The 22,730-nt window shown below is 39.0% G+C and overlaps 1 protein-coding gene and 1 long non-coding RNA gene across 5 annotated transcripts in view; one reads left to right on the forward strand and one right to left on the reverse strand.

Moving 5' to 3' along the window:
• Positions 1-1,605: 1,605 nt before the first annotated feature.
• RPE65 (retinoid isomerohydrolase RPE65) lies at positions 1,606-22,045 on the reverse strand. 2 transcript variants are annotated; one of them, XM_003990180.6, is made up of 14 exons: positions 21,922-22,045; positions 20,765-20,847; positions 18,986-19,136; positions 17,131-17,238; positions 16,887-17,028; positions 13,979-14,126; positions 12,682-12,763; positions 12,312-12,444; positions 12,065-12,204; positions 11,246-11,375; positions 3,462-3,576; positions 3,286-3,380; positions 3,067-3,178; positions 1,606-1,974 (listed from the first exon to the last, which is right to left on the reverse strand). In XM_003990180.6, the coding sequence occupies exons 1-14, from the start codon at positions 21,930-21,932 to the stop codon at positions 1,823-1,825; spliced, it is 1,602 nt and encodes a 533-aa protein (XP_003990229.1). In that variant the 5' UTR covers positions 21,933-22,045; the 3' UTR covers positions 1,606-1,822. The 2 variants fall into 2 exon arrangements, with proteins under 2 accessions (XP_003990229.1, XP_044890705.1); XM_045034770.1 differs by lacking the exons at positions 18,986-19,136; positions 21,922-22,045.
• The window catches only part of LOC109502383, a 44,514-nt gene continuing 33,937 nt past the window's right edge, over positions 12,154-22,730 (forward strand). For 2 of the 3 annotated variants that reach the window (XR_006583709.1, XR_006583710.1), the window contains exons 1-2: positions 12,154-12,290; positions 14,789-14,921. This is a non-coding gene — a long non-coding RNA (uncharacterized LOC109502383). Of the gene's footprint in view, positions 12,291-14,788; positions 14,922-17,263; positions 18,106-22,730 lie in introns of those variants that run through there. The other variant, XR_006583712.1, reaches the window with a different exon arrangement.

Genomic DNA, 22,730 nt, shown 5'->3' on the forward strand with positions numbered 1-22,730 from the left:
TCTTGAAAGGTAGCTCCTAAGCCTTCTTGGCGTACTATTTAGCAATGATTGTATAGAGAATTCCTATTTTGGTGAAATGGTATTGGCAGAATGTTACTGTGGCGTTATCTGTTTCCTATCTTAAAAAACACTGGTGTTCTTCACAAAGCACAGTGCTCATAATGGGCTTCTACAAAAAGAGGGGAGGTGGGCACCCCAAATTGCAAGACTTGCTTCATGGAAAATGAATGGGAAGAAGGCACAGAGTGATTGGCAAATGTAGGAAGGGGCAACTTTAGGAACTCTCTCAAATTGGGAGGCTTTATTAAGCACAAATGGATAAATATCCTTCTTTGTGGAATTATGTTCATATGCCATGTCTAGAGACAAAAACTAACAGACTGATGTTTATCTACAGTCACATATTGTATGTTATTCTCTGGCATTTTTCTTTTCTTTTGTGAAATTTCTAGTTCTAGCTAGGAATGAGCCACAATGAAACAATGATTACATTAAAAATCCACTGGAGGAAAAAAGATGGAAAAGAATTTACCCAATCTTAATGGTAGTTGAGCTTAGATGAGCTCTGTATAATTTTACTTTATAATTTCTACTTTTCTATAATTTTAGATTTCTTTGAGAAGTATGTTTCAATGAGTATTTATAACTTTAAAAAATGAGTTTGCATTTTATCTAAATAAAGAAATCAAATGGATACATCAAGTACCCTAGTCAGTCTGTTCCTTCAAGCTATTTTTACTTAGTCAAACACAATGCTGATTATCTTAAATACAATGATATGTAATACTTCTTAGCATAAAATACCAGGATTAAGATATACAATATAATTTTTTGTCAATCTTCATTTTTTTACATCATGTAGCACATAGGAGAATAATTTTAAAAATAAAAGTACTTAAAATGTATTAATATTGAATGTTAATGATTTAATATTTTCTCTTTTTCTCTCTGTCTTCCACTTAGGTCAGGTGATTGCACAGTGCTTAAATATGATTAACATAAGAGGCAACATAATATAACCCCCTGACATTATCCTATACTCTTATTTTAAGTAGAAATTCTATTTGTGAGTATTTCAAAAAGTTATAGTCACTGCTATATGTAATTGCTTTGATGTTATATAAGTTTTTAATAGATAACTTAGTCTTTGCGATGTTCTTTGGTTAGAGCCCTCAGTCGATTAGAGATAGGCTTTCTCATTGTAAAATCAGAAATAATCAGTAATTACCTATATAAATGCCTTTCATAAAGCTTGAGAATCTCAGAGCAGTTATATATACACACATACATACATACATGTATGTATGTATGTGTGTATATATACACAATTACTAGGGTTACCCTTAGATGATAGTTCCTGGTTTGTGAAAAAGTTTGGTCTGATATTTAGGAATTAAGCCTTTTTGCTTGATACTGCTTTGACTCAGCAAAGCCACATACAAATCTGGTATAGAGAACTTTGGCTTTTAAATGTTAAAAAATACTTGGAGCAGATGGGTACCTAAAATACACTTTTATAATAGGAACCAAAAAGTTTGATAAATCCACATTCATTTTCTATTTGATTACTAACTATATAGAGTTTTTACTTATGGTCTGTCTGTCTCAGAGAAAGCATGATTATCTAAATACGTACTTTTTTTTTTTTTTGTAAAGGAATTGCTTGCTCAACTTTGTGCTTTCTGTAAAATATTGCAAAAATTGTGTGCATCTGCAAGTTAAAACCATATAATACAGCAGGCTAAAATTGAACAGAATTTGATTGCAGACCTGACTGTTTCTCTTAGTTCTGTCAATAGAAATATAATTTGCTGGAATGTGCTCAAGATTTTTTGAACAGCCCATGAAAGGTAACAGGGATGTTAATCTCCACTTCAGCCCTGGCAACTTCACTCAAGTCCTTGGCATTCAGAATCAGAAGATAAGCGGGCTTTTGTCCTGCCCCAGGGCTCACCACCACACTCAGAACTACACCTGTTAATCAAAAGTAAGGAAGGCAATGTTAAATTAAAAGAAGGAAAAAAATCCCAGGACCATAGATTAAATGTCATTGAAATAATATAGAAGGTATTGCACTGACAAATGTGGTCACCCTGAAGAGGTCTTTCAAACTCTTTATGTTCCCTACAGTATCAGCTTTAGGAAGGGAGTGACCATATCTGTCTTGTCTCTGGGATTGTCATTGGGATACTTGTTATATCCCAGTAGCATAATACAATTACTAGGACAGAGTTAGCTGTTTATTAAAATCTTATTAATTGAATGGATCTGTGCTCTTATCTGTAACATAAGATTTAACATAACTTACTGCAAAAAAAGTGTGACAATCAGATGAAAAATATATATTAAAAGACTTTGAAAACAGTAAGGTGTATTATTTCTGTAGTTTCCAAGACCTAGCTAGAAGCTTACTTCCTTCTAACAAAATGGGAGCATTTTGCAGTTTTGTCTGGGTTGGCTCTATTTGTAAAATTTTTCAGCCTGAAATGGCTCTATAATTCTTTATTTTATTCATTTATCTGTGATTTTCCATATTTTAATCTTAGAGAGTATAATCTACCTTCCTGTCTCAGCTAATCAATAGTTAACAAAGATTGATGCTTTGTAATTGAGTTGCTGTGTTACAGGCTGTAGCTCTGGCTTACTATAAAAGAACAAACCCAAAGCAGAGGCACAAAGCCTCGTTCTCATTCTCTTTGATCTGTTAAAATACTCAATTTCTCTCCTTAGAAGTCTACCCTTTTTCAGAAATTTATCTAAATCAGAAAAGGCAAAAACAGAATTCACGCTGTTCTCTCTTCACCTTCCCTCCATCTAGAGTAGACAATGATGTTCCATTATGACACAGATGGTGCTTTAACGTTTTCCCATGAGTGATCAGTGATATTGGCCATAGATGAAACTTATTTTCAAATAAGTTTAAATTCTTTAGTGCTTCCCATTCAGTAGTATTAAGGATCACATCTGAACATTAGGGAGTAATCACTGTGGCTTCTCTCCTAATGCACTAACATATAGAATTTCAATAAAAAGAAAGTGTTCAGACATATCTATTGCTTTCATTACCATCATCTTCCTCCAAGGCATCTGGGTGAGAAACAAAGATGGGTTCTGATGGGTATGAATCAGGCTCTTGCCATACCCAAGTTTCTTTAGTTTTAACATTCAGCTTACAGAGCTGCTTGCAAGAAAGAGAAATCGATCAATTAATCAGTCAATGTGCTTTACTTGGCTAGTAGAGGACACAAACTACTTTTCTAGCATTAGGTAAGATGGATTAATTACCCTGTCTGGAACAAAGTGATTCAGGCCAAGTCCATACGCGTATGTGTAAGGTTTCCCACCATACTTCTGGTAATTGATTTGAGGAAACTCAAATGCTACAAAATAGAGGACATGCTTAGGAAAACTCAAGTTAATTTCTGAATGGAACAGTTTGTTCCCTCACTAAATCATCTCACCTTGGCGAGGCCCTGAAAAGAGAACCTCAGGTTCCAGCCAGATAGTCTCGTCACTGCACAGAATTGCAGTGGCAGTTGTGTTGGGGAGTGTGACTAAATTCTTGCCTGTGTCAGCCTAAGGAAAGAGGATAACAGAAACCTCAGTGAGAAGGAAGGAAAAAATCAAGCCGCCATAAATGCAGTCTTCCTGAGTTTTGTCTCTTGAGGTCTTTGTTTCTTAAATCAATGTGTAGGGAGGAGAAGTGCAGACAGCTACAGGCAAGCAAACCCAACCAAGTGCACTACTGGGAAAGCTGTCTGTGCCTGTGTGAGTCACTGCCTATGTATTCCTGGGAAAGTTGTGTAACCTCTAGGCCCTTAATCTTCACATGTGCCCAATGAAATTGTCCTCAAAGAAAATTTAGGGCTCTAAGGGAGGGCCTCTGAGGAAAAAAAAAATGTTTACCTGTAGAATGACAAAAGACTTCAAATTCTAGGGATTCATTTGGTGTTTATCTGTACTATAAAGATACAATGTATCTTTATTGCTGGGATATATTTTGATTTTGCTTGAAAAAAATCATATAGTTATGTTGTCAAAAAAAATGCAGAAAAACTCTTGGACCAGATGTTGTCTAAGATCTGTCAACCCCTTATCCCGCCCTGTGATTTTCAGATTATTTTATGAAAGGATACCATGAGGTCTTTCTAGGAACACATTTATTTACTAATATGTATATCAAATACTTGAGTACATGTTTTGTGCTAGATTCTGTTTTAGACATTTGGGATATTTCAGAGAATAGACTCCCTCTCCTCATGAAGCTTGCATTCTAGTTGGGGAACATAAACAATAAATATAATTTAAAAGTGTATAGTGTGTCATGAGTACGGGGAGAAAACTATACAGCAGAGTTAGGAAGATCAAAAGTGTGAAGGGTAGGTGAGTTACAATTTTATTCGGTGGTGAGGGTGGGCTTCATCAAAAAGGTGACATTTGGGACAAAACTTGCAAGGGGTGAAGAAATCAACAGGGCAGGAAGAACATTTAAACAAAGAGAATAAACAGTGCAAAGGCCTAAGGTAGGAGGATGCCAAATATAGCTGAAGAACATTAAAGAGACCAGTGTGGCTGCAACTAATTGAGCCTGGGGAAAAGGAGCTGGAGAGGAGGGTAGAGCTGTCTTGTGTACAGCTTTATAGGTCATTGTGAGCACTTGGTCTTTTACTCTGAGTGAGAGATGGGAAGCCGTGGAATGATTTTGGGCAGAGGATTGGCATGCTATGATATTTAAAAGAATCACTCTGGCTGCTCTGTCGAGACTACCCTTGGGAGTAGGGGGGAAGCAAGAATGCAGTTGGGGAAACTAGTCTGTCATGTAGTGGTCCAGTCAAAAGAAAACAGTAGTTCAGACTAGGCTGAACTGGAGTTCAGACTAGGTAGCACTGGAGTCAGCGAGAAGTGGAAGGTAGGGTCATGAGGTTTTCCTGATAGATAGGCTATGGGGTGGGGAAGAGGCATGAAATTAAGAGAGGAGTCAAGGATGACTCCAAGGTGTTTGGCCTAAATAATTAAAGGTTGGAGCTGTCACAACAAAGATGGGGACTACTGCAGGTGGGGTAAATGGTTTGGTAGAGGAAGAGGAGAAATTTAGATTTTGTCTTACTAAACTTGGGCTGTCTATTGGACAGCTAAATGGAGACTTGGAGTTGGTAGTAGCATATATGAAGCTTGAGTTGAAAGGAAGTTGAAAATGTGAATATAGGCTGCTTTAAAGTATGAGTCTTTACAAAAGGAATGAATGTACAAAAAGAAGACAAAAAGAAGGGCTGAGTTCTAGTGCCCTCTCGCATTAAGAGGTAATATACAAGAAGAGGAATGAGGATAGCCGATGGGGCCAAGAAGCGTCAAGAGAAGGATTTTGTAAGAGGCCGAAATAATGGTAGGATATGAGTGATCCAGTGAGAAGGGAGAGTAATGATACAGGAAAGGGGGAGAATTGCTTGGGTGATGTCCTTGAGTGGGTAAGGAAGGGAAAATGGGAAGGATTAGTTCTGGGTGGGATGAAAGATAATTCAATACAAGTACAGATGCTGGTGGGTGGGGAGACGTGGTGGCAGGAGTATAACGTTCTTTTTTGATTTCTTTCATTTGTTTCAGTAAAATAGGAAGCAGAGCCATCAGCTGAGTATGAGTGTGGAGGTGGGAGGTGTTAGAAGTTTGAAGAGAGGAGGGTGTGAAATACTTAACTAGCAAAGTGGGAGAGTAAATGAAGTTGAGAAATGTAGCAGTGAGGTTTGTGGTCATGTATTTAAAAATGAACCAATTAACATGATTGTGTGTTTTCAGCACCTAATTTCAGCCTTGGAGGTACAAGTGTAGAGTGGGTGGAGAGTTGAATTTAACTAGGATTGTGGTTTTGACAAATGAGTTCAATAAAGTAATAAAGGTAAGAGAAATGAAGATCTAAGATTATAATTGTTGACAATGGAATTTTAGTTAAGTAATGAGTACAGGTAAGTTCTCAGTGGAGTGAGGTATAGTGAGAAGGTGGTAGGTTCAGTGGATTGGAGGTTCCTGGAAAGAATCACAGTAGGACAAGTGATCTTGAAAGATGGGAGGTGATAGTCAGAGTATGTCATGCACAAAACTAAGATTTTGGAAGGAGCACAGTCATAGGTAATGGCAGGGTCAAGTGTGTGACTATGGGGAGTGAGTGGCTGAGATAGAGTGGAAGACACGATCAGTGCAAGAGGTCAAGGAACTGAGAGGACAAGTTGTTGGAAAAATCACCTATGATGTATATATGGAAATGACCAAGAGTCAGGAGTAGATATGGGGAGTGTGACATTGAGCCAGGAGGGGAAGTGAGTGAGTGGTGGTTCGTAGATGGCAACAATAATGAGGGAATGAGAGGTGTATATGTCACTTGACTATATAATTCTTGAAGTGAGATTTAAAATTGGAATATTTAAAGAGTGGATGGAAGGAACAGTGAATCTGGATGCAGAAAAGTGGGACAAAGAGAACCCCTACCCTAACCCCAGGCCAAGTGATATAAGGGCTGTAGAAGACTGGAGGTTGCTGCTGGAGAGATCAGTATCCTCGGAAGAAAGCCAGGTTTTGATTAGAAGAAGGAGAAGGAGAAGGAGAAGGAGAAAGAGGAACATTCTAAGAGGAGGATGGAGGGGATTTTTCTGGTGGTGTATTAAGAGGTGCATTAAGAGGAAATAGTAGAGGAAGGGGTGGGAGATAAAAAGCAAATAGAGAAATGGAGAGAGTTTTATGAGATTTTGTGAAATGGAGCGTTAAGTCACTTGGTGGTTTTGGGGTAGAAGAGATCAAATGCTTATGTCAGACTTATTTATGAACTTGTAAGTTTAAATTGATTATCTTACTTCATTCTATCTTATTTTTTCTATTGGTAAATAAAGTTTTTTATGTAAGAAATCTGTAACATTACTTTTGCTTTCCCCAACAAACTAGCTCCTCCTTTTCATCCCCCCACTTTTTTTTAATAGATGCAGTTATCCTTTAACCCTGAAATCTCACTTCTGAGGATCTATCCTCTTCATATATCTATGCATGTATGAAAGAACACATATCCAAAGTTATTCCTCATAACATCTGTAACAGCCAAAGATTGGAAACAATTCTGTTGCTCAGCAGTGTGGGACTTGGGTGTGTTCACAAACAGGATACTGTGCAGTTGAAAACAGCAAGGTCTTCTGCATATATTGTTAAATGAAAAAAGTAGGGCACTGAACAGTGGATATAGAAAGTTACTTTTTGTGTATGAGAGTGGGAAATAATAGTTACATGTATGCGTGTGTGTGTGTGTGTGTGTGTGTGTGTGTGTGTGTGTGTATTCTTATATTCGCATAAACAAACCAAAGAAAAGGAAAGACATGAAAAGTTACACATAGAAAGTGAATGGAGGCGGTATGGACTGGATGTAGACAGAAGTTGGAGTGAGATTTCCCAGTGTGTACTTTTTCATATCATTTTGATTTTTGACCATTTGAAAGCACTGCCTATTCAAAAAAATAAAGATGTATTTTAAAGATGCTACCATTAGCTTAATCAGTAGACTGGAAATTTCACTCATCTTGTACTCTTTCCTCTCCTTAGCCCTTCCCTCAATCTCTTTCTTATCTCTCCTTCTCCTAATTTATGACCGATATTTCCCTTCACTGCCAAACTTTTCAGTGTGGACTACAGTAAGTGCTCCCACATCCTACCACTTGCTCATCTTCAGTGCCTTGAATCCTGATTGCTGCCTCTCTCACCCTCCTCCCTTTGGAGATCACCAAATCTAGTGTGTGGTTTTTAGTCTTCATCCTTTTAACTCGCCCATAGGAGTGGGCACTGATGAAACCCTCTTGCCCTATCCAATGTGGCATTGCCCTCTCTTAGCTCTAGTTAGGGCTCTTTAAAGACTTTTTCTCTCCCTTTCTGTCTCCTCTTTTTATACCAACTTCTGTACATGACACTTTCCCAAACTTCCATGCCTGGCCATCTTTTCTTCTCTCAGCATTTTCTGGGCTATCAAATTCATTTTTAAAATAAGCAAATGGGTAAGTTTCTTTTAAAAAATGTATTTTGAAATAAGATTTATTTTTTCCTGTTAGCAGTCTCATCTATGTGTTCTCATATAGTTGATCATCATTTCAATATCAGTAACTATCAATTCTAATTGATCTCCCAAGGCCCTGCATTGATGTATGAAAGCCCATGAAGCATATTTCATGAAGATGTTTTGGTACTGATTTTGTTGTTGTTGATGATGATGATGATGACGAATATTTATTTAGCATTTACTTTGTGTCAAGGGCTCTATTTAATAACAGACATATATCAACTCATTTATCAACCACAACAACCCAGTAAGATGGCTATAAATAAAGAAAAGGAAATTTAACAAGGTTAAATGTTTCCCTTTACAGACCAAGAGAAGGAAATTTAAGGTTAAATTACCCAGCTAGTAAGTGGCAGAGCTGAAACTCAAGCCTGGCTCTGTTTGACGTGAAATCAACCTCCTTACTCATTATCCTCTCTCTTTCTCATAGTTTTGCAATTCATATTTGTCCCCACACCTGCTCTGCCTGTTAACTCCCTATTTCCAAAGGTATCACTATTCTAGACACGTAGGCTTACAGGATCTCTATGATATTTTGCATATCAAAGATTTAATTCATTCCTCCATCCAATCAAATGCAAGACCCTTGTAATTCCACCTCTAGGAGCTCTTATTTTTGTCTGTGTTTGCCTGTTCCTGGTACTACATTTTTCTCTCACCTGAGTGATTTTAATTGTCTTCTATCGCAGGTCCCCATCTCTGTCCTTTTTACACTTCCAGTAGCACTTATTCAGAAATTTATTTTAGAAAATCAAGTTATTAAAGCTGCAAATGACCCTCGTTATTATTTAGTCCACTTTAGTTGGGTTTCAGAGCAGGCAACTGAACTTACAGTGATTGAGTGACTTGTTCAGGGAAGGCGGACATTTAGTAGTAGAGAGAACCATGCAAATCAGCACACTTAGTACCCAGTCCCCTAGCTCTGAATATGGTTTCCTTCTGCTCAGAAACCTTCACTGTTTCCCATCACCTGCCGAATAAAGTACCACCTCTTATCCTGGCCTTAAAGCTTTCAAAAGAGGGCACCTGCGTGGCTCAGTCTGTGGATCCTCTGACTCTTGGTTTTAGCTAAGGTCATGATCCCACAGTTCCTGAGATCAAGCTTCACGTAGAGTTCTGTGCTATCAGCTTAGGATTCTCTTTCTCCCTCTCTCCCTCTGCCCCTCTCCTGCTTGTGCTCTCTCTCAAATAAGTGAACTTAAAAAAAATGCCTTCAGAGATTACCAGCTTGCTTTTTTTAAAAGTTTATTTATTTTGAGAGAGAGACTGAGTGTGAGTGGGGAAGGGACAGAGAGAGGAAGAAAAGAATCCTAAGCAGGCTCTGCACTCACAGAGAAGAGCCCCAAATGGGGCTGCATCCTGCAAACCATGAGATCATGACTTGAGCCAAAATCAAGAGTCAGATGCTTAACCAACTGAGCCACCCAGGCGCCCCAGCCTGCATTTTAAGCTTTCTCATCGACCCCCCCCACAACAATGTATTCCACTACTTATGCTTATGTTCCAACTAGTTGGATTAAGTCAGTTCCTGCTGCTTTTCTGCCCCTCCCCACTTCTCTGTCTTTCCTCAAACTATTATTTCTGCCTTAAGTTGATCTGCTTCAATTTCATCTCTTCTGCCAGAATATTGCAAATGACTGTGTTCCATGAATCTCTCCAAACAAGTGTGACTGCTCCATCCTCTGAATAGCCAAAGCAATTTATGCCTCCCTCACACTACTTGTCTCATGCTGACATGTGTTATCGTTACTGAATCACCTTCCTCCTCCCTACCACACTAGGTGATGAGTTCCAGGAAAGCAAGAGCATATCCTATTGATGTACGCACTGAAATAATTTAGTACGATGCTGTGTTACAGTGGGTAATTAATAACTATTGGAAGAAAGTGAAGGTAGGGTCTCGGGTGACATTAGCCATTTTTCATCATCACTGAAGTTCCTTATTTTACAATTGGGTGGTCTTTCTTCAGACAGTGATGGCTACACATTTAGGAAAATCTTTCCTTTTTCCTCTTTTTGAATGTGAAGACACTGAGGTAAGGAATATTTAAGTTAAATGATCTTATTTTATTTCCTTAATTTAAAGATGATTGTGATTTTACCATTACTAGTCAAATAAGAGTTCACTAAAATCAATGGACTCATTCATTTGGTATTTTATGGGCACTAAACTATATATACCAGAGATATGCTTCCTGAGGGCCAAGTTAGAAGTGCTTAAAGTCCCATATAAAATCATTCCAATCTGTCTTTCCAGTCTCTCTGCCCCATGCCCATCTCCTCTATGCTCCTAATGTATCAGCTCCACCAACTTCTTTATACTTCTGTATCAAGTTTTGCTTTTTTAATCCCTCCCTGCCTTTGTAGAAGCTCATTTACTCCACCTCAACCTTCTCTTCTTTTCTCATTCTTCATAGAGCTTACAAGCTTGCTTAAGAGCAATAGTGTCTAGTTCTAAACTGGGTTTATTTCCCAGTACATCTGATCTAAGCTTTGAGTACAGTGTTTTACATTCCATATAGCTGTCTTACCCAGTGTGTGTCCATGTATCTATTGTAAAAATTATATTTTTCTTGATTTTGACTGGTATTCTATCACACTAAAATTTCTTGATGTTAATCTAATATTCTAAAAAGAGAGCCACTAAATACAAGGAAGAAAAAGCAGAGATGAAAAGATGACTGCCAAAGGCTATTAATGGTGTTTATCCTGTGGTGGTATCTTCAGATGGTTTGCAGAAAACCAAAATAATGGGCCGATTTCCCTACAGGGGTACTTTTTTAAGCTTCATTGCTTTAGAATTTCAAATTATTTGAATTAAATTATTTATACTATTGACAAAGGATCCTAGGCATCAGTGGTCTGCACTATTCACCGAGAAAACATATTTTTAAAGGATTTTGCAAATGAAAGAACAGCAGATTTAGAATCAAAACCTGGTTTTCATTTTGGCTCTGCTGCCATTGGCTTTTGCTAAGTCATGTCACTCTTTGGAGCTTCAGTTTCTTCATTTGTTAAATGAGGGGAGTTGAATTAGTATATTTTTAAAGTTCCTTCCAGCTCTAAAATTTCAAGATTTTATGTATAAACATAAGGCAGGAGAACAAATCCTGAGAGAGATGAAACATTCTGGTTATATCTGAAATCTGTGTAGAGGGTGGTTACCTTGTCAATATTCAGAGGAAGTACGTATCTCCTGACTTCAGGCTGGGGAGCCTTTCTGGCATTTTTTTTCACTTCTTCCCAGTTCTCACGTAAATTGGCTAAATATAGGTAATTATACACAAATTCAAATCTGCAAAAGTAAGAAGTCAGACATGAGCGCAGACAATTGCAAATGATTTCGGAGAGACAATCCATGCCTTTTAAAAGAACAAGTGCCTGCCTGTCCTTCATTCTCCAACTCAGAACCTGCTAATGACCCAGGTATATTAGAGCCATAAGCTGCTGCCCATGCTCATGCTGCATGAAAAGCAAGCAAGCAAACAAACCAACCTGCCTCATGGATATGTTTAAATAACAGCAGACTTATATGATACTTTCTGTTCTGCTTCTCCATCATCATTCCATCTGTGTCTTTAGAGGCTACTGTCTTTTTGGTGACTCGGTATTCTGAAGAAAGCATGCCTTTTTCTTTCAAATCCAGAGAGGGTGGAGTTCAAGCCCCCCCCCCCGCCAAGGGATCTTGTCAAGTTGCAGTGAAGTTAAGTTTAAATTTACTTATCAGGTCATAGCACTTTTTAGTTTCAGGTCAGGTTCATAGACCTGATCGGTTTTCAGTCATTAACCGTGGTTTTAATATTCAGTTTGTGAGTGCTTCTGATTACCTAGCCTTCCTACTGCTTTCTCAATTATATTCTGCGACTTAAGCATACTTTATTTTTCTAGATGTAATTCAGATTAAATATTGAGAGCATCGCTGAAAAATGTCCCTAATTTCTAGGAGTGACTGGAGACATAATATTATCCAATGTCCTTTCTTACCCTTTCCAGCAACAGAGATCCACAATCAGAAACTCACTGTCTTCGTAAGTATTGATGTGATGGAAAAGATTAAAAGAAGAGGTCCTGTATTTATTATTGAGATACTTTCTTCTCTTCTTGTCAGCAATATGAAGCCAAACCTTGAAAAGTGAGGAAAATATTTTGATGGATTTAAAAAGGAAAACAGCATACATTATGAAACACCTTCTTCAGAAGCATGAATCTGGTAAGTAAATGTAAGTCTTACCCCCATGGTTTCATTGGACTCAAAACAATCCATGTAGTTGGCTCCCCAAAGACTCCATGAAGAAAGGAACTTGAACAGGTTAATTTTGACTGGCGTCTCCACAAAAACAATATAGTTGGGAGTCAAACCAAAACTGTTTAGAAACACAAATAAACTTGTGAATGGGAAGGACTGATTTTCAAACCACAAAGAAATACGTGCACATGAGGTATGCTCAGTTATATGAATCAACAGTGCCTACGTGAAATTAATTACATTTAAATTTAGGTTTCTGCAAGAAAATGTCATGATCAGGATTGGTATCAAAGGTAGGCAAAACAGATCTTTAAACTTGGTTTTCCTGAAGATTCATAGCAGGCCTTCAAGTTACCTATGGACGTAAGATGGCTTGAATCGGTCACTGCAGGGGAATTGTACAACGACCTCTGACTTGCTTATTGGATCTTCCTTGTCTGAAATAAAGCGGTTTTAAAAGGCTTTGGAAAAAGCCTCTCTTTTCTCTTTTAATACAAAGCATTTAGAACAGCTCATGCAAGTAAAGAAATACATTTCCAGATCTTGATTGTTTTGTTTTGTTTTGTTTTAGAGCTTATTTTCATTTTCTCAGTCATTGGTGTTTCTTAGGGAAATTTCATGAGAAGCTGCAGTCACCCAGGAAAATCCAAATAGCAGCAGATTTGGAAAAGTGCACTCAAATAGTGATGTGCAGGCAGAGAACAGGGGAGTCACATAGTACAACTGGAGGTGGTAGGTGCTAAGTCAGGGAGTAAAGGCAAACTTTTGTATGGTCAAAATGCCTTTTATAATCTCTTAAGTTTCCTACAAAGTACAGTGTATGTGGGTTTGTGTCATTAGCTCTGTACAGTAATTCTTAAGCACATAAAAGTTTGTTTACTGCTAGGTCAGTGGTCTTCAAACCTTAGTGTGCTTCAGGATGACATAAAGAGCTTCTTAAAAATCCTCACTGCGGGCCCACACCCAGAATTCCTCATTTAGTCAACCACGGGTGGGGATCTGGATTTCTAGCAGCTTCCCAAATAATGCTGCTGATTCAGGAACTGTATCTTCAGAACCATGCTACCCAATACTAAACAAAAATCCATTTTTATTCAAATAGTTCTGTCACCAAGATGTTATCAAATTTCTGGCAATGAATGGAGGATGAATGGAGAATTCTAAAGAGTACTCTCTTTCTGTTTTAATATTCTTTCTCTATAATATTAACATGAGTTAATAGATTTGTTTGGAGTTTGGGGAATTAAACACACACAAAATACTTAGTACACTTTCATATATGTGTACATGCAATTATTCATACATATAGGTTGGTTTAAAAATTTAATCTTGCCTGGCACATGAATAAGTGCTCAATAAACATTTCCTGAACTTTAATCTAACTCTTATATGATCAAATACACATATGCACAATATTTTTGAAACATTGTAGAAAACAACTTGGCCACTCGCTTTCTATAGTTTCAAGTTGTCATTTTCTGCTATGGTGCCCTTAACCATCGGTCCCTGGTAGGATAGGGGCAAGGGCATTCTGAGAATAATTTCACCATATATAGTGCTATCCCGGTATTCTGATCTGGTATTCTGTATTTCTGGTAGCTTTCTCATAATATAGATACTTGTTTTAGGAAGAGTCAAATTGGTAAACTGACCTGCTTGTAGTGGAGGGATCTTTACAATATTGTAGGCAATTGAAAAATTTTTCCCAAAGCAATTACCAATGTTGTACACAGTTCCATCACTTTCAATATGGGGGTGAGCAGTGGCTCCATTGACAGAGACATAGTTGCAAAGATCAACCTATGGAAAGAGAGCAAAGGTCATCTATGTAAAGAGAAAGATTGTATTACCCCTTTGGTCTCTAGGTCTGACCTCACTGCTACCACTTGCAGCCTCACCCTAAGTGCATTTTCTCTTTCTTTGCATCTTTCTGGGTTCTTTCAGGTCTGCCTGAATGCCCGTTTTCAGTGCAGAGCTCTCCTCTGACCCCCATGCTGACTCCCCAACACCTCTGAAATCTTGGGAGATGTCCCTGGTTGTGCTCTTCAGTGTATACCAGATGCTACTCTAGTTAGCCACTTTCCTTTTGCGCATGCAGGTTGTCCTCAAAGTGGTAATTTGAATCTTGGGGTTTCTTTATATCCCCCTTATTTTATTAGGTAAATTGTGTGAAACTGCTTATGTGCAGTAATTTTATTTTACAAAAATGGCAAATTTGTATAGTATAATCTAAATACCAAACCTGTTGTCTTGTGGAGAGTATAAATTTGGAACTGAAAGAAACCCCAAGATTCTATTTAGTATAGAGTCTTAACCTAAATAGACTTCAGGAGAACCATGAATCTCCTGGAATTAAATTAAATGCAAATGTTTTTGGAGAGAAGATTTAGCGCTTTAATTCAATTTGGAGTCTCATAAGAAATTCAGAATCACAAATCTAGCATAAACCTCTCTGTTTATAGAAAGAACAACTGAGGTCCCAGACAGGTCAAGTGACTTTTTCAAGGATACAGAGCCACATGCTGGCAAAATCAGCACTAGAATTTCTACGTGGGACTGGCTCAACACGGATTTATCGAATGAATAATTGATGAGGTATATATTTATTTAACCACAATTCTTTCTATTTGATTAGGAGAATGTGTTTTAAAGGGACTTTTTAGCATTCTTATTTAAATAATAGGCAAGACATTCATTCATTTATCAAGTACTCATTGAGCTAATATTACTGTGCCAGGGTCTAGGAAAACAGAGATGGTCTTTGCTTTCAACAACTGTAGTCTAGACTTGTGCTGTTCAATATGGTAGCCACATGTAGTAATAAAAATGTGGATTAATTATGATTAGATAAAACTTTAAATTCAGTTCTTCAGTCATAGTAGTCACATTTCAAGTGCTCAATAGCACTTGGACAATGATGTATAGAATACTGCCATCATTACAGGAAGTTCTATTTGATAGCGCTGTATATAAAATATAGTACATTGCTGGTAAATGCAAAATGGTATCTGTAGAGAAGGGTCATCTAACCCAGACTGGGAGATTAGGCAGGGTTTCTCAAGGACAATGACTCCAACTAATGCTTGAAAGACAAGTGAAAGTTAATCAGGTGGAGAAGGATGACAGTGTGCTCTAGGGAGTGGGAACACTGATGTACAGGCATTGAGTTGTGAAATAGCACGTGCTGTTTGGGGATTACTAGTCATCGAACATGGCTGCTGTCAAAGGCATGCATGCAGGAGGAGAAAGAAGAATCAGGCGGCCGCAAAGCCCTGTTTGGACTTTATTTTAGAAACTGTGGATGCCTCCGATACCGTAACACATTTACGCCTGAATTTTAGAAACATTGCTTCTACTGAATTAAGGAAGTTGTATTTAAGAGAATCAGGCTAGAGGCAAAGGCACTGGTTAGGAAGCTATTTTAGTAATAGTAATAAAAAAGTTTCAGATTTTTAAAACTATATTTTTATATGAAGACAAGGTACAGTGCTGTTGACAATGGAACCTGACCCCTAATAAAGGCTGTTTTGAAGCCATACATGAACATTATATTTGCAATTATATTCCCATAGCAATTTGAGTACAGGTTTACTTATCAGAGTTAAATGAATGGTTTAGACCTTAGCTCCATGGTGCCTGGGTGGTTTAGTCGGTTAAGCAGCTGGCTCTTGATTTTGGCCCAGGTCATGATCTCATGGTCTGTGAGATCGAGCCCTGTCACACATGATGGGCTCTGCGCTGACAGCAGGGAGCTTGCTTGGGATTCTCTTTCTCCCTCTCTCTCTGCCCCTCCCCTGTTCACTCTCACATGCTTTTTCTCTTAAAATAAATAAACTTAAAAAAAACAAAAGAACTCAGCTTAAGTTCTTCTCTAAATGATCTAACACATACTCTTATATGATTACAAACATACATTAAAAACAAGAATGAGCTATTGAGAGTATATGTTAAGCCTTAGTAAATAGTCTGCTGAGAATGATAAATCAGCTATTGATATAGAGACTTAGTGTTGGGACTATTATTCCTTTCTATTTACACTACACTGAATTTCTAGTTTTGGTCTTAAATTCCCCTAACTGGTCTCCTAACCATCTCTTATCTCTTCTTTCTTCCCACACACCTTCCAGATTAAATATCCTAAAGCGCAGCTCTGCTTATACCATTTCTCTGAGCAAAAACTTTCAATAGCTTCCCATTAACTCAATAACTTATTCCAGATTTTTGTCTTACCCATGTTGTCTTACCTACTGATGTGTCCTTTGCATCTAGTGTAAGTTTTGATACATGGAAGGGACTGAATAAATATTTGTGTCACAAATGAATGAATGAATATGTTAAGCATTTTTAAAGATTTTCCTTCAACCCGTATTATAAGTGTTTAAAATTTCATAGATGAAGGAACAAAGTTTGCCCTCTCACATTAGGTAGTAGTTGGTGACAAAGCAAGGAGGTGAAACTTAATCTATCTGGATCTCGTGTTCTTTCCCCCAAACTGCACAATTAATGGTAGGGTGCAAATTCTAAAGTCTTGAGCAATGTTGCCTGAGCACTGTGTCCTACCTGTTTAATTGTCTCCAAGGTCTCAGGATTAATCTTTGTAATGAAGTTGGTCTCTGTGCAGGCATAGTAATCTTCCCCTACTGGGTAGATGTTAACAAGGGCATTGTCAGTGACCTCCACTCCTCGAAAGTAAGAAAAAAACCTGCAGAAACAAATGGAGTTTTCAGTCCAGTAACTTCCAAGCCATGAGAGAGAAGCGCTAATGTAAAATGTCTTTAATAATATGCCGTTGAGTTTCAGTAACCTGGAAAATATATTCTTGCAGGGATCTGGGAAAGCACAAGTGCCAAATTCCGTTATGACGATCCTTTTCTCAGTCATTGCCCGAACGTAAGCATCAGTGCGGATGAACCTGAAGGACACAGAGACATGGCAAAGGGTCATAGGCAGGGCCAGTCAGTATGTCCATATGGAGCTGAGAATGGTCAGAGAGAATGTGGAATCCTAAATCCACTACCTCAAGAATAAAGAGTATTGTCAGGTCACTTTCTCGGGGTGACTAAGAAAGAAAGAGACAATGCTGTGAGCTTGAATTTATGCCTTACAAACCTCCCAGTGACAGATGAGGAAATTGAGGCTCGTGGCTTGGACTTGCTGTGTCCAAGCACGGAAATTAAGCGGTTGGCGTCTGTAATGAAGCTAGGTTAGAACTCAAGTTGACCCAAGCCAGGAAACACGCATTTCTCCATATCACACTATGCAGTGGGTAGTTCACATAAGACCTCCAGCTTCCTGTAGCCTATAACCCATCAACTACACTGAGTGGAGAAATACAGAACATGGTGTGTTGAATTATATTCTTTTCAGTCTGTCTTTGTCACTCTTGTTTTTTCTTCAATTGTAAAATTTGTTTTGCTAGTTTTAAAAGTAGGGTATTCTTGAATCCAGTATCTTGCACAGGCAGAACTCCCGAACTGTATCCCATACATTGCCTAGGATTTCTCACATGGAAAATCAATTAAAATCTGATTTTGCACTTCCTGCAATCTGTATAATAAGTGTCTAAAGTGTCATAGATGAAGAAACAAAGTTATGAAGAGGAAAAAGTACCAAGGTCTTTAGTGAGCATATGAAAGCTTTCTCTGACTTCTTAGCTAAATTTTTGCTTGATCTGATCGAATTCTCTTCTATTACCTTCTGAGGTATCCTGACTACTTCAAGCCTCCATTTGCTCTTCAGAATTCCTGATACCTGTGGTGATCAACAAAGTGTCTAACAGGTCTGAATGTTAAAGCATATTTATTGTGGTGTTAATGGGTACTTCCTGGAGTGATGGCTTAAGCCTTCAAGCCTTTTAGCAACAATCCCCTGTTTTTAGAAAACTTCTGTTTCTTGTATTATTATGACATAATCTGGTCCTTCCCTCTTTGTTTTTTTAAAAAAAATTTTTTTAACGTTTATTTATTTTTGAGACAGAGAGAGACAGAGCATGAATGCGGGAGGGTCAGAGAGAGAGAGGGAGACACAGAATCTGAAACAGGCTCCAGGCTCCGAGCTGTCAGCACAGAGCCCGACGCAGGGCTTGAACTCACAGAGGTGAGATCATGACCTGCGCCGAAGTCGGACGCTCAACCGACTGAGCCACCCAGGCGCCCCTGGTCCTTCCCTCTTTGTGCCCCACTCCCTCCTTCCCAGGGGCCTTTCTGATTATTAAAAAAGAAAAGGAGTCAAGAAAACCAATGGTCTAATAACTATAACAGTAACTGTAATAATAACAACTTATTATTACTGAATGCTTCCCAGGTGCTTCATTTAATCCTTGTAACGAACCCTGAAGTAGACTCTATTATTTCTCATTTTAGAGATGACAAAACCAAGAATTAGAGATTAACATCTTGCCAAACGTTGCCCACCTAGATAAATAGTGTCTGGTAGATATAGAATTTGAAGTCAGGCATGTTGGACCCCAAAGCTCTAGTTCTTAGGTTCTTTATCATGGCACACCTCCCAGGTACCTATGCAAATGCACTGGCCCAGTGGATTCTGAGAGTAAGCAAATATATAGGTCTCCTCTTGGGTTCAAGAGGTTCAGAAGCACGTAGGAGGAAGAGCTGAGCTAGGTCTCACCCCTAGGAGGAGTAGGACCTAGCATTCTTTACCTTCTATGATATGTGACATGTCCTTCTTTAAAGTCAAACTTGTGCAGGAGGGCTTGCCCATCAAACAGGTGGTAAAATGGTTCAGATCCAACTTCAAAGAGTCCTGGCCCACATCGAAGGAGACTGCCAGTGAGCCAGAGGGGGATCCTGCCTGTGATGAAGGCGAGACATAGAACATTGCTTCTTACTCCTGCCCTTTGCTGTGCTCATCCCTGGTAAGGTGTGGTGATTATATTAGCAGCTCAATTGGGCAGCCTCTTCGTAAAGCTGGCAGTGATTTTCATTCCCAGTTCTCATGCTGGGCATCCCTGACAAAAATGCCTGCTGACTTGACTCTCCTTTCACTAGGAGACCAAGTGGCGGGAAATGTCACAATGCCTGAGTTTGGATAAAGGGTTGGAAGGAGACAAGGAAAAGGCCCTTGAGGAAATGGATTCTCTACCTAACAGATTTCCCCAGGAATCAATACATTTGCCTTTTAAGAAAAAATTCAAATTTCTTGATATATTTTGATGGAGTGAGGAATAGGAGAGGTAGATTAGGAGCAGGGATCAAAACACTATAAAAGATATTTCAATAGAGAAGAGCATTTAAATGGAACAATAATACTGGCTTTTTGAAATCTAGGGTCCATTGAGGGTATGGGCTACTGTCCAGATGAAGGTTAACCTGCTGTAGCAGGAATTGCACAGGGCTGGGTGTCAGAGACCTGGATTCTGGTTCAGGATTTGCCATGTGACATCTCTAGGGCTCAGTGTCCTCATCTGCAAAATGAGGGGTACACAACAAAGGCCTACGACTTTTAGTTTAAGCGGTAAGGTCTGTGCCCTTTTATCTATTGAAAAGTGCAGTGTTTGCATAATCCTTACCAACTTTTTTTAAACAAATGGATTATTCCCAACAGTTCAGTTTCAGCAGCCTGCTTCCTAAGAATTTATAGTTCTGATAAAAACTTTAAGAGAGCATGACTTAACTAAAGGCATAACATTAATTTCATTGCTAGAGCCTAGCAATCAGAATCTCAGATTCTCAGCATCAGAATCTAGCTGAGAAAGAGCATTTGGCTCATCTCTTCTATTTTACAGAAGAGGAAATGGGGGTAGGGGAGAGACTTGCCATATCCAAGCAAGGATGCTGTACGGGTCATATGAGGTCTTTGAATGATGCTAACAATAGTAATAATAACTACTTATTGATTGCTTTGTGTTGAATACTAGGTGAATCTTTCAATTAGTCTTACTCAATCTTCACAACATCCCCATAAGGGAAAGTTTGGTTTTTGATAGGTAAGGGAACTGAGGCTCAGAAAGTTTAAGTAACTTGTGAGATTCACAGCCAGTAAAATAATGGAGCTGCAATTAGCACCTACATCTGTCTGACTCCAGAAGCAATGTAACAGGCACGAAACCTACCACCCTTTATTGTAATGTTTCCAGATGCTTGTCACCCAGTCCTCACTTATCCGGACACTGATGGAACAGACATTTATAGGAAATTTACTATGTGCCAGACACTGAGTTAGGCACTGACTAGTTTAAAGATGACAAAGGTGTAGTCTCAGTCCCCAAGGGATTCCAATCAGGCAGGATTTTTCTACATTAGGGAAATAAAGGGTAAATGAGAGGAAATAGGTTTCTGATACAAAAAGGCCACACCTCCAGATTCCCCTGTCTGTAGCCCACAGTGGGAAACACTACTGAGAGATGCCAATGAACAAAAGCCAGTGAAGAGGGATCTCGACAAAAAAGAGAAGATGGTTTCAAGACCGGTGAGACCAACCTGTAACATGAGCTGTGAGTGGTGAGGACAGTTCCTCCACAGTTTCAAACAGTTTCTTGTAACCACCAGCAGGATGTTCAACTCTGAAAAGGTGAAATAATGGGGGAAGAAGCCCATGTTGATACTCAAAAAAGTCCACTGAGACAGAGGCACAGCTTCAGGAGAGAAGGCAGTCTCTGGATCAACAACAATGCACCACTGCCAGTCTAGCCTTTGCTGGGAGCACATGGTATTTGGGGGCTGGAAAAGTCACCAGGTTTGCAAGGCAGGGCCCCTGGGTCAGTCCTCCACCTTTGATGTGAAGGGAAATGACCTCCCGTTTAATGTCATGGTGGACTTAATTCTGCCTTCTGCAGTTTTCCCATATTTCTGAAATCAACTAATCCTGTTGCTATCTCTTGACTTCCCGACAGAGTCCTTCCCACAGAATTACCCTGCCCTGTTGCACTGCTTTGTTGATTCTCTTGCTTCATAAAGAATCTCCAAGAGTAGGGAGATGACAGCTTTTTGGGTTAGTAACTCATTCTCTGTTACTCACCTATATTATACTATCATCTCTTCCTATCATCTCATTTCTTCAACAGTCTCCAAGAGTTATGGTGCCCTTTAAAAATAGTCTGACTAGGAGATTCAGGTAATATTCTTGCTTTTATTTTCTGCCTCCTCACTTTGGCTCCATTTTAGAACTTCTTAGAGTGGGAACTCTGATCAGACTCCCTAATTATGATAGCCATCTTTTATTAAGCACTTACTATGTGCCGCACACCATAAAAAGAACTTTGTATGCTATTAGCTCATTTATGTCACCACAATGGGTAAATACTTGTATGCTCATTCTATATATGGGAAAACATAGACTACAAAAAGTTAAGTAATTTGTCCAAAATCACATAGCTAGGAAATGGCTGGAACCTAGACCTGCCTCATTACAACCTTCATGCTCACCACTGCTTTCAAGGCCCAGTCACAAAAATCCCACAGTAATTTAGACCTAAGTGCTAGATATATGCTTCAATATATAAATAGGAAGAAATTTTCCCTGTCAAGACTGGAGGCCTCCCATAAACAGGCCATCAATCCTCTTCGGGACCCCTTGAAATAGCCCATTTACTATCGACCCACTAAGGCATTTAAAAACATCTCTCAGAGATACTTACTGGATGGACATTTTCTCTCAGAGAAGGATTGAGAGTTCTGGCACGAAGTGCAGAATGAGGAAGCAAGTCCTCAACCAGGGGCCTTTATATGCCTTCTAAGTCTCTCTAAAAGGAGTTAGGGCTTTCCAAACCCTTTCCCACCCCCTCAGCTGAGAGAAGGGGAACAGAAGTGGCTTTCAGCACTTAGATCCTCCTGATGCTTGAGCATTATTTGGGCTTGCCGTTCCCATAACAGTTTTTTGGCTGTTTTCCAGAGACCTCAATCCTTCCCAAAGAGAATGACAAGTGGATTGGAAAGAAAGAAGCTGTGTGGGAGTGGCTAGCATCAGGCCTGAGCTGATCCGGGTCACCCCACTGGAAACTGGCACTATTCTCTGGCACTCACCTCCCTCTACCACCTCTGTGCCCTCATCTTCACCCTCATTTATTCACTCACTTACATCTTTTTAAAACATCTATTACATATCGTCTATGAGTCAGACAGGGATGGGCATTGTCCCCGTCATCACAGATGGTGTAATTCTGCAAGGAAAACAAGAAACTAACAAACTATTGAATAAAATTTTTTAAGTGCCATGATTGGAATAATCATGATATGGAGTGTTATGGAAGCATATTGCAGCACCTCCAACCCTCTTTGGCTGCTTCATTGGCCCCATTCAGCACCCCAGTTACAATGAGGCTGAGGACTTTATGTCCTTCCAGTTTGCTAAGGATGAGCCCTTTTCATGTCCTTGCCTGTCACTAATACTTGCTTGCTCTCCACCTCACCTTCCTGTTCATTGGTATGTGGGGAGACCTCAGAGAGT

This window comes from Felis catus, chromosome C1, assembly GCF_018350175.1.
Source record: "Felis catus isolate Fca126 chromosome C1, F.catus_Fca126_mat1.0, whole genome shotgun sequence".
NCBI lineage: Eukaryota > Metazoa > Chordata > Mammalia > Carnivora > Felidae > Felis > Felis catus.

Excerpts from the sequence above, each read along its gene's own strand:
- RPE65 (XM_003990180.6), bottom strand. Across the intron at positions 17,239-18,985 it reads CATGTCACATATCATAGAAG|GTTCATCCGCACTGATGCTT; the intron begins GTAAAGAATGCT and ends TGTGTCCTTCAG. Across the intron at positions 12,764-13,978 it reads GATCCCTCCACTACAAGCAG|ACAAGGAAGATCCAATAAGC; the intron begins GTCAGTTTACCA and ends GCTTTATTTCAG.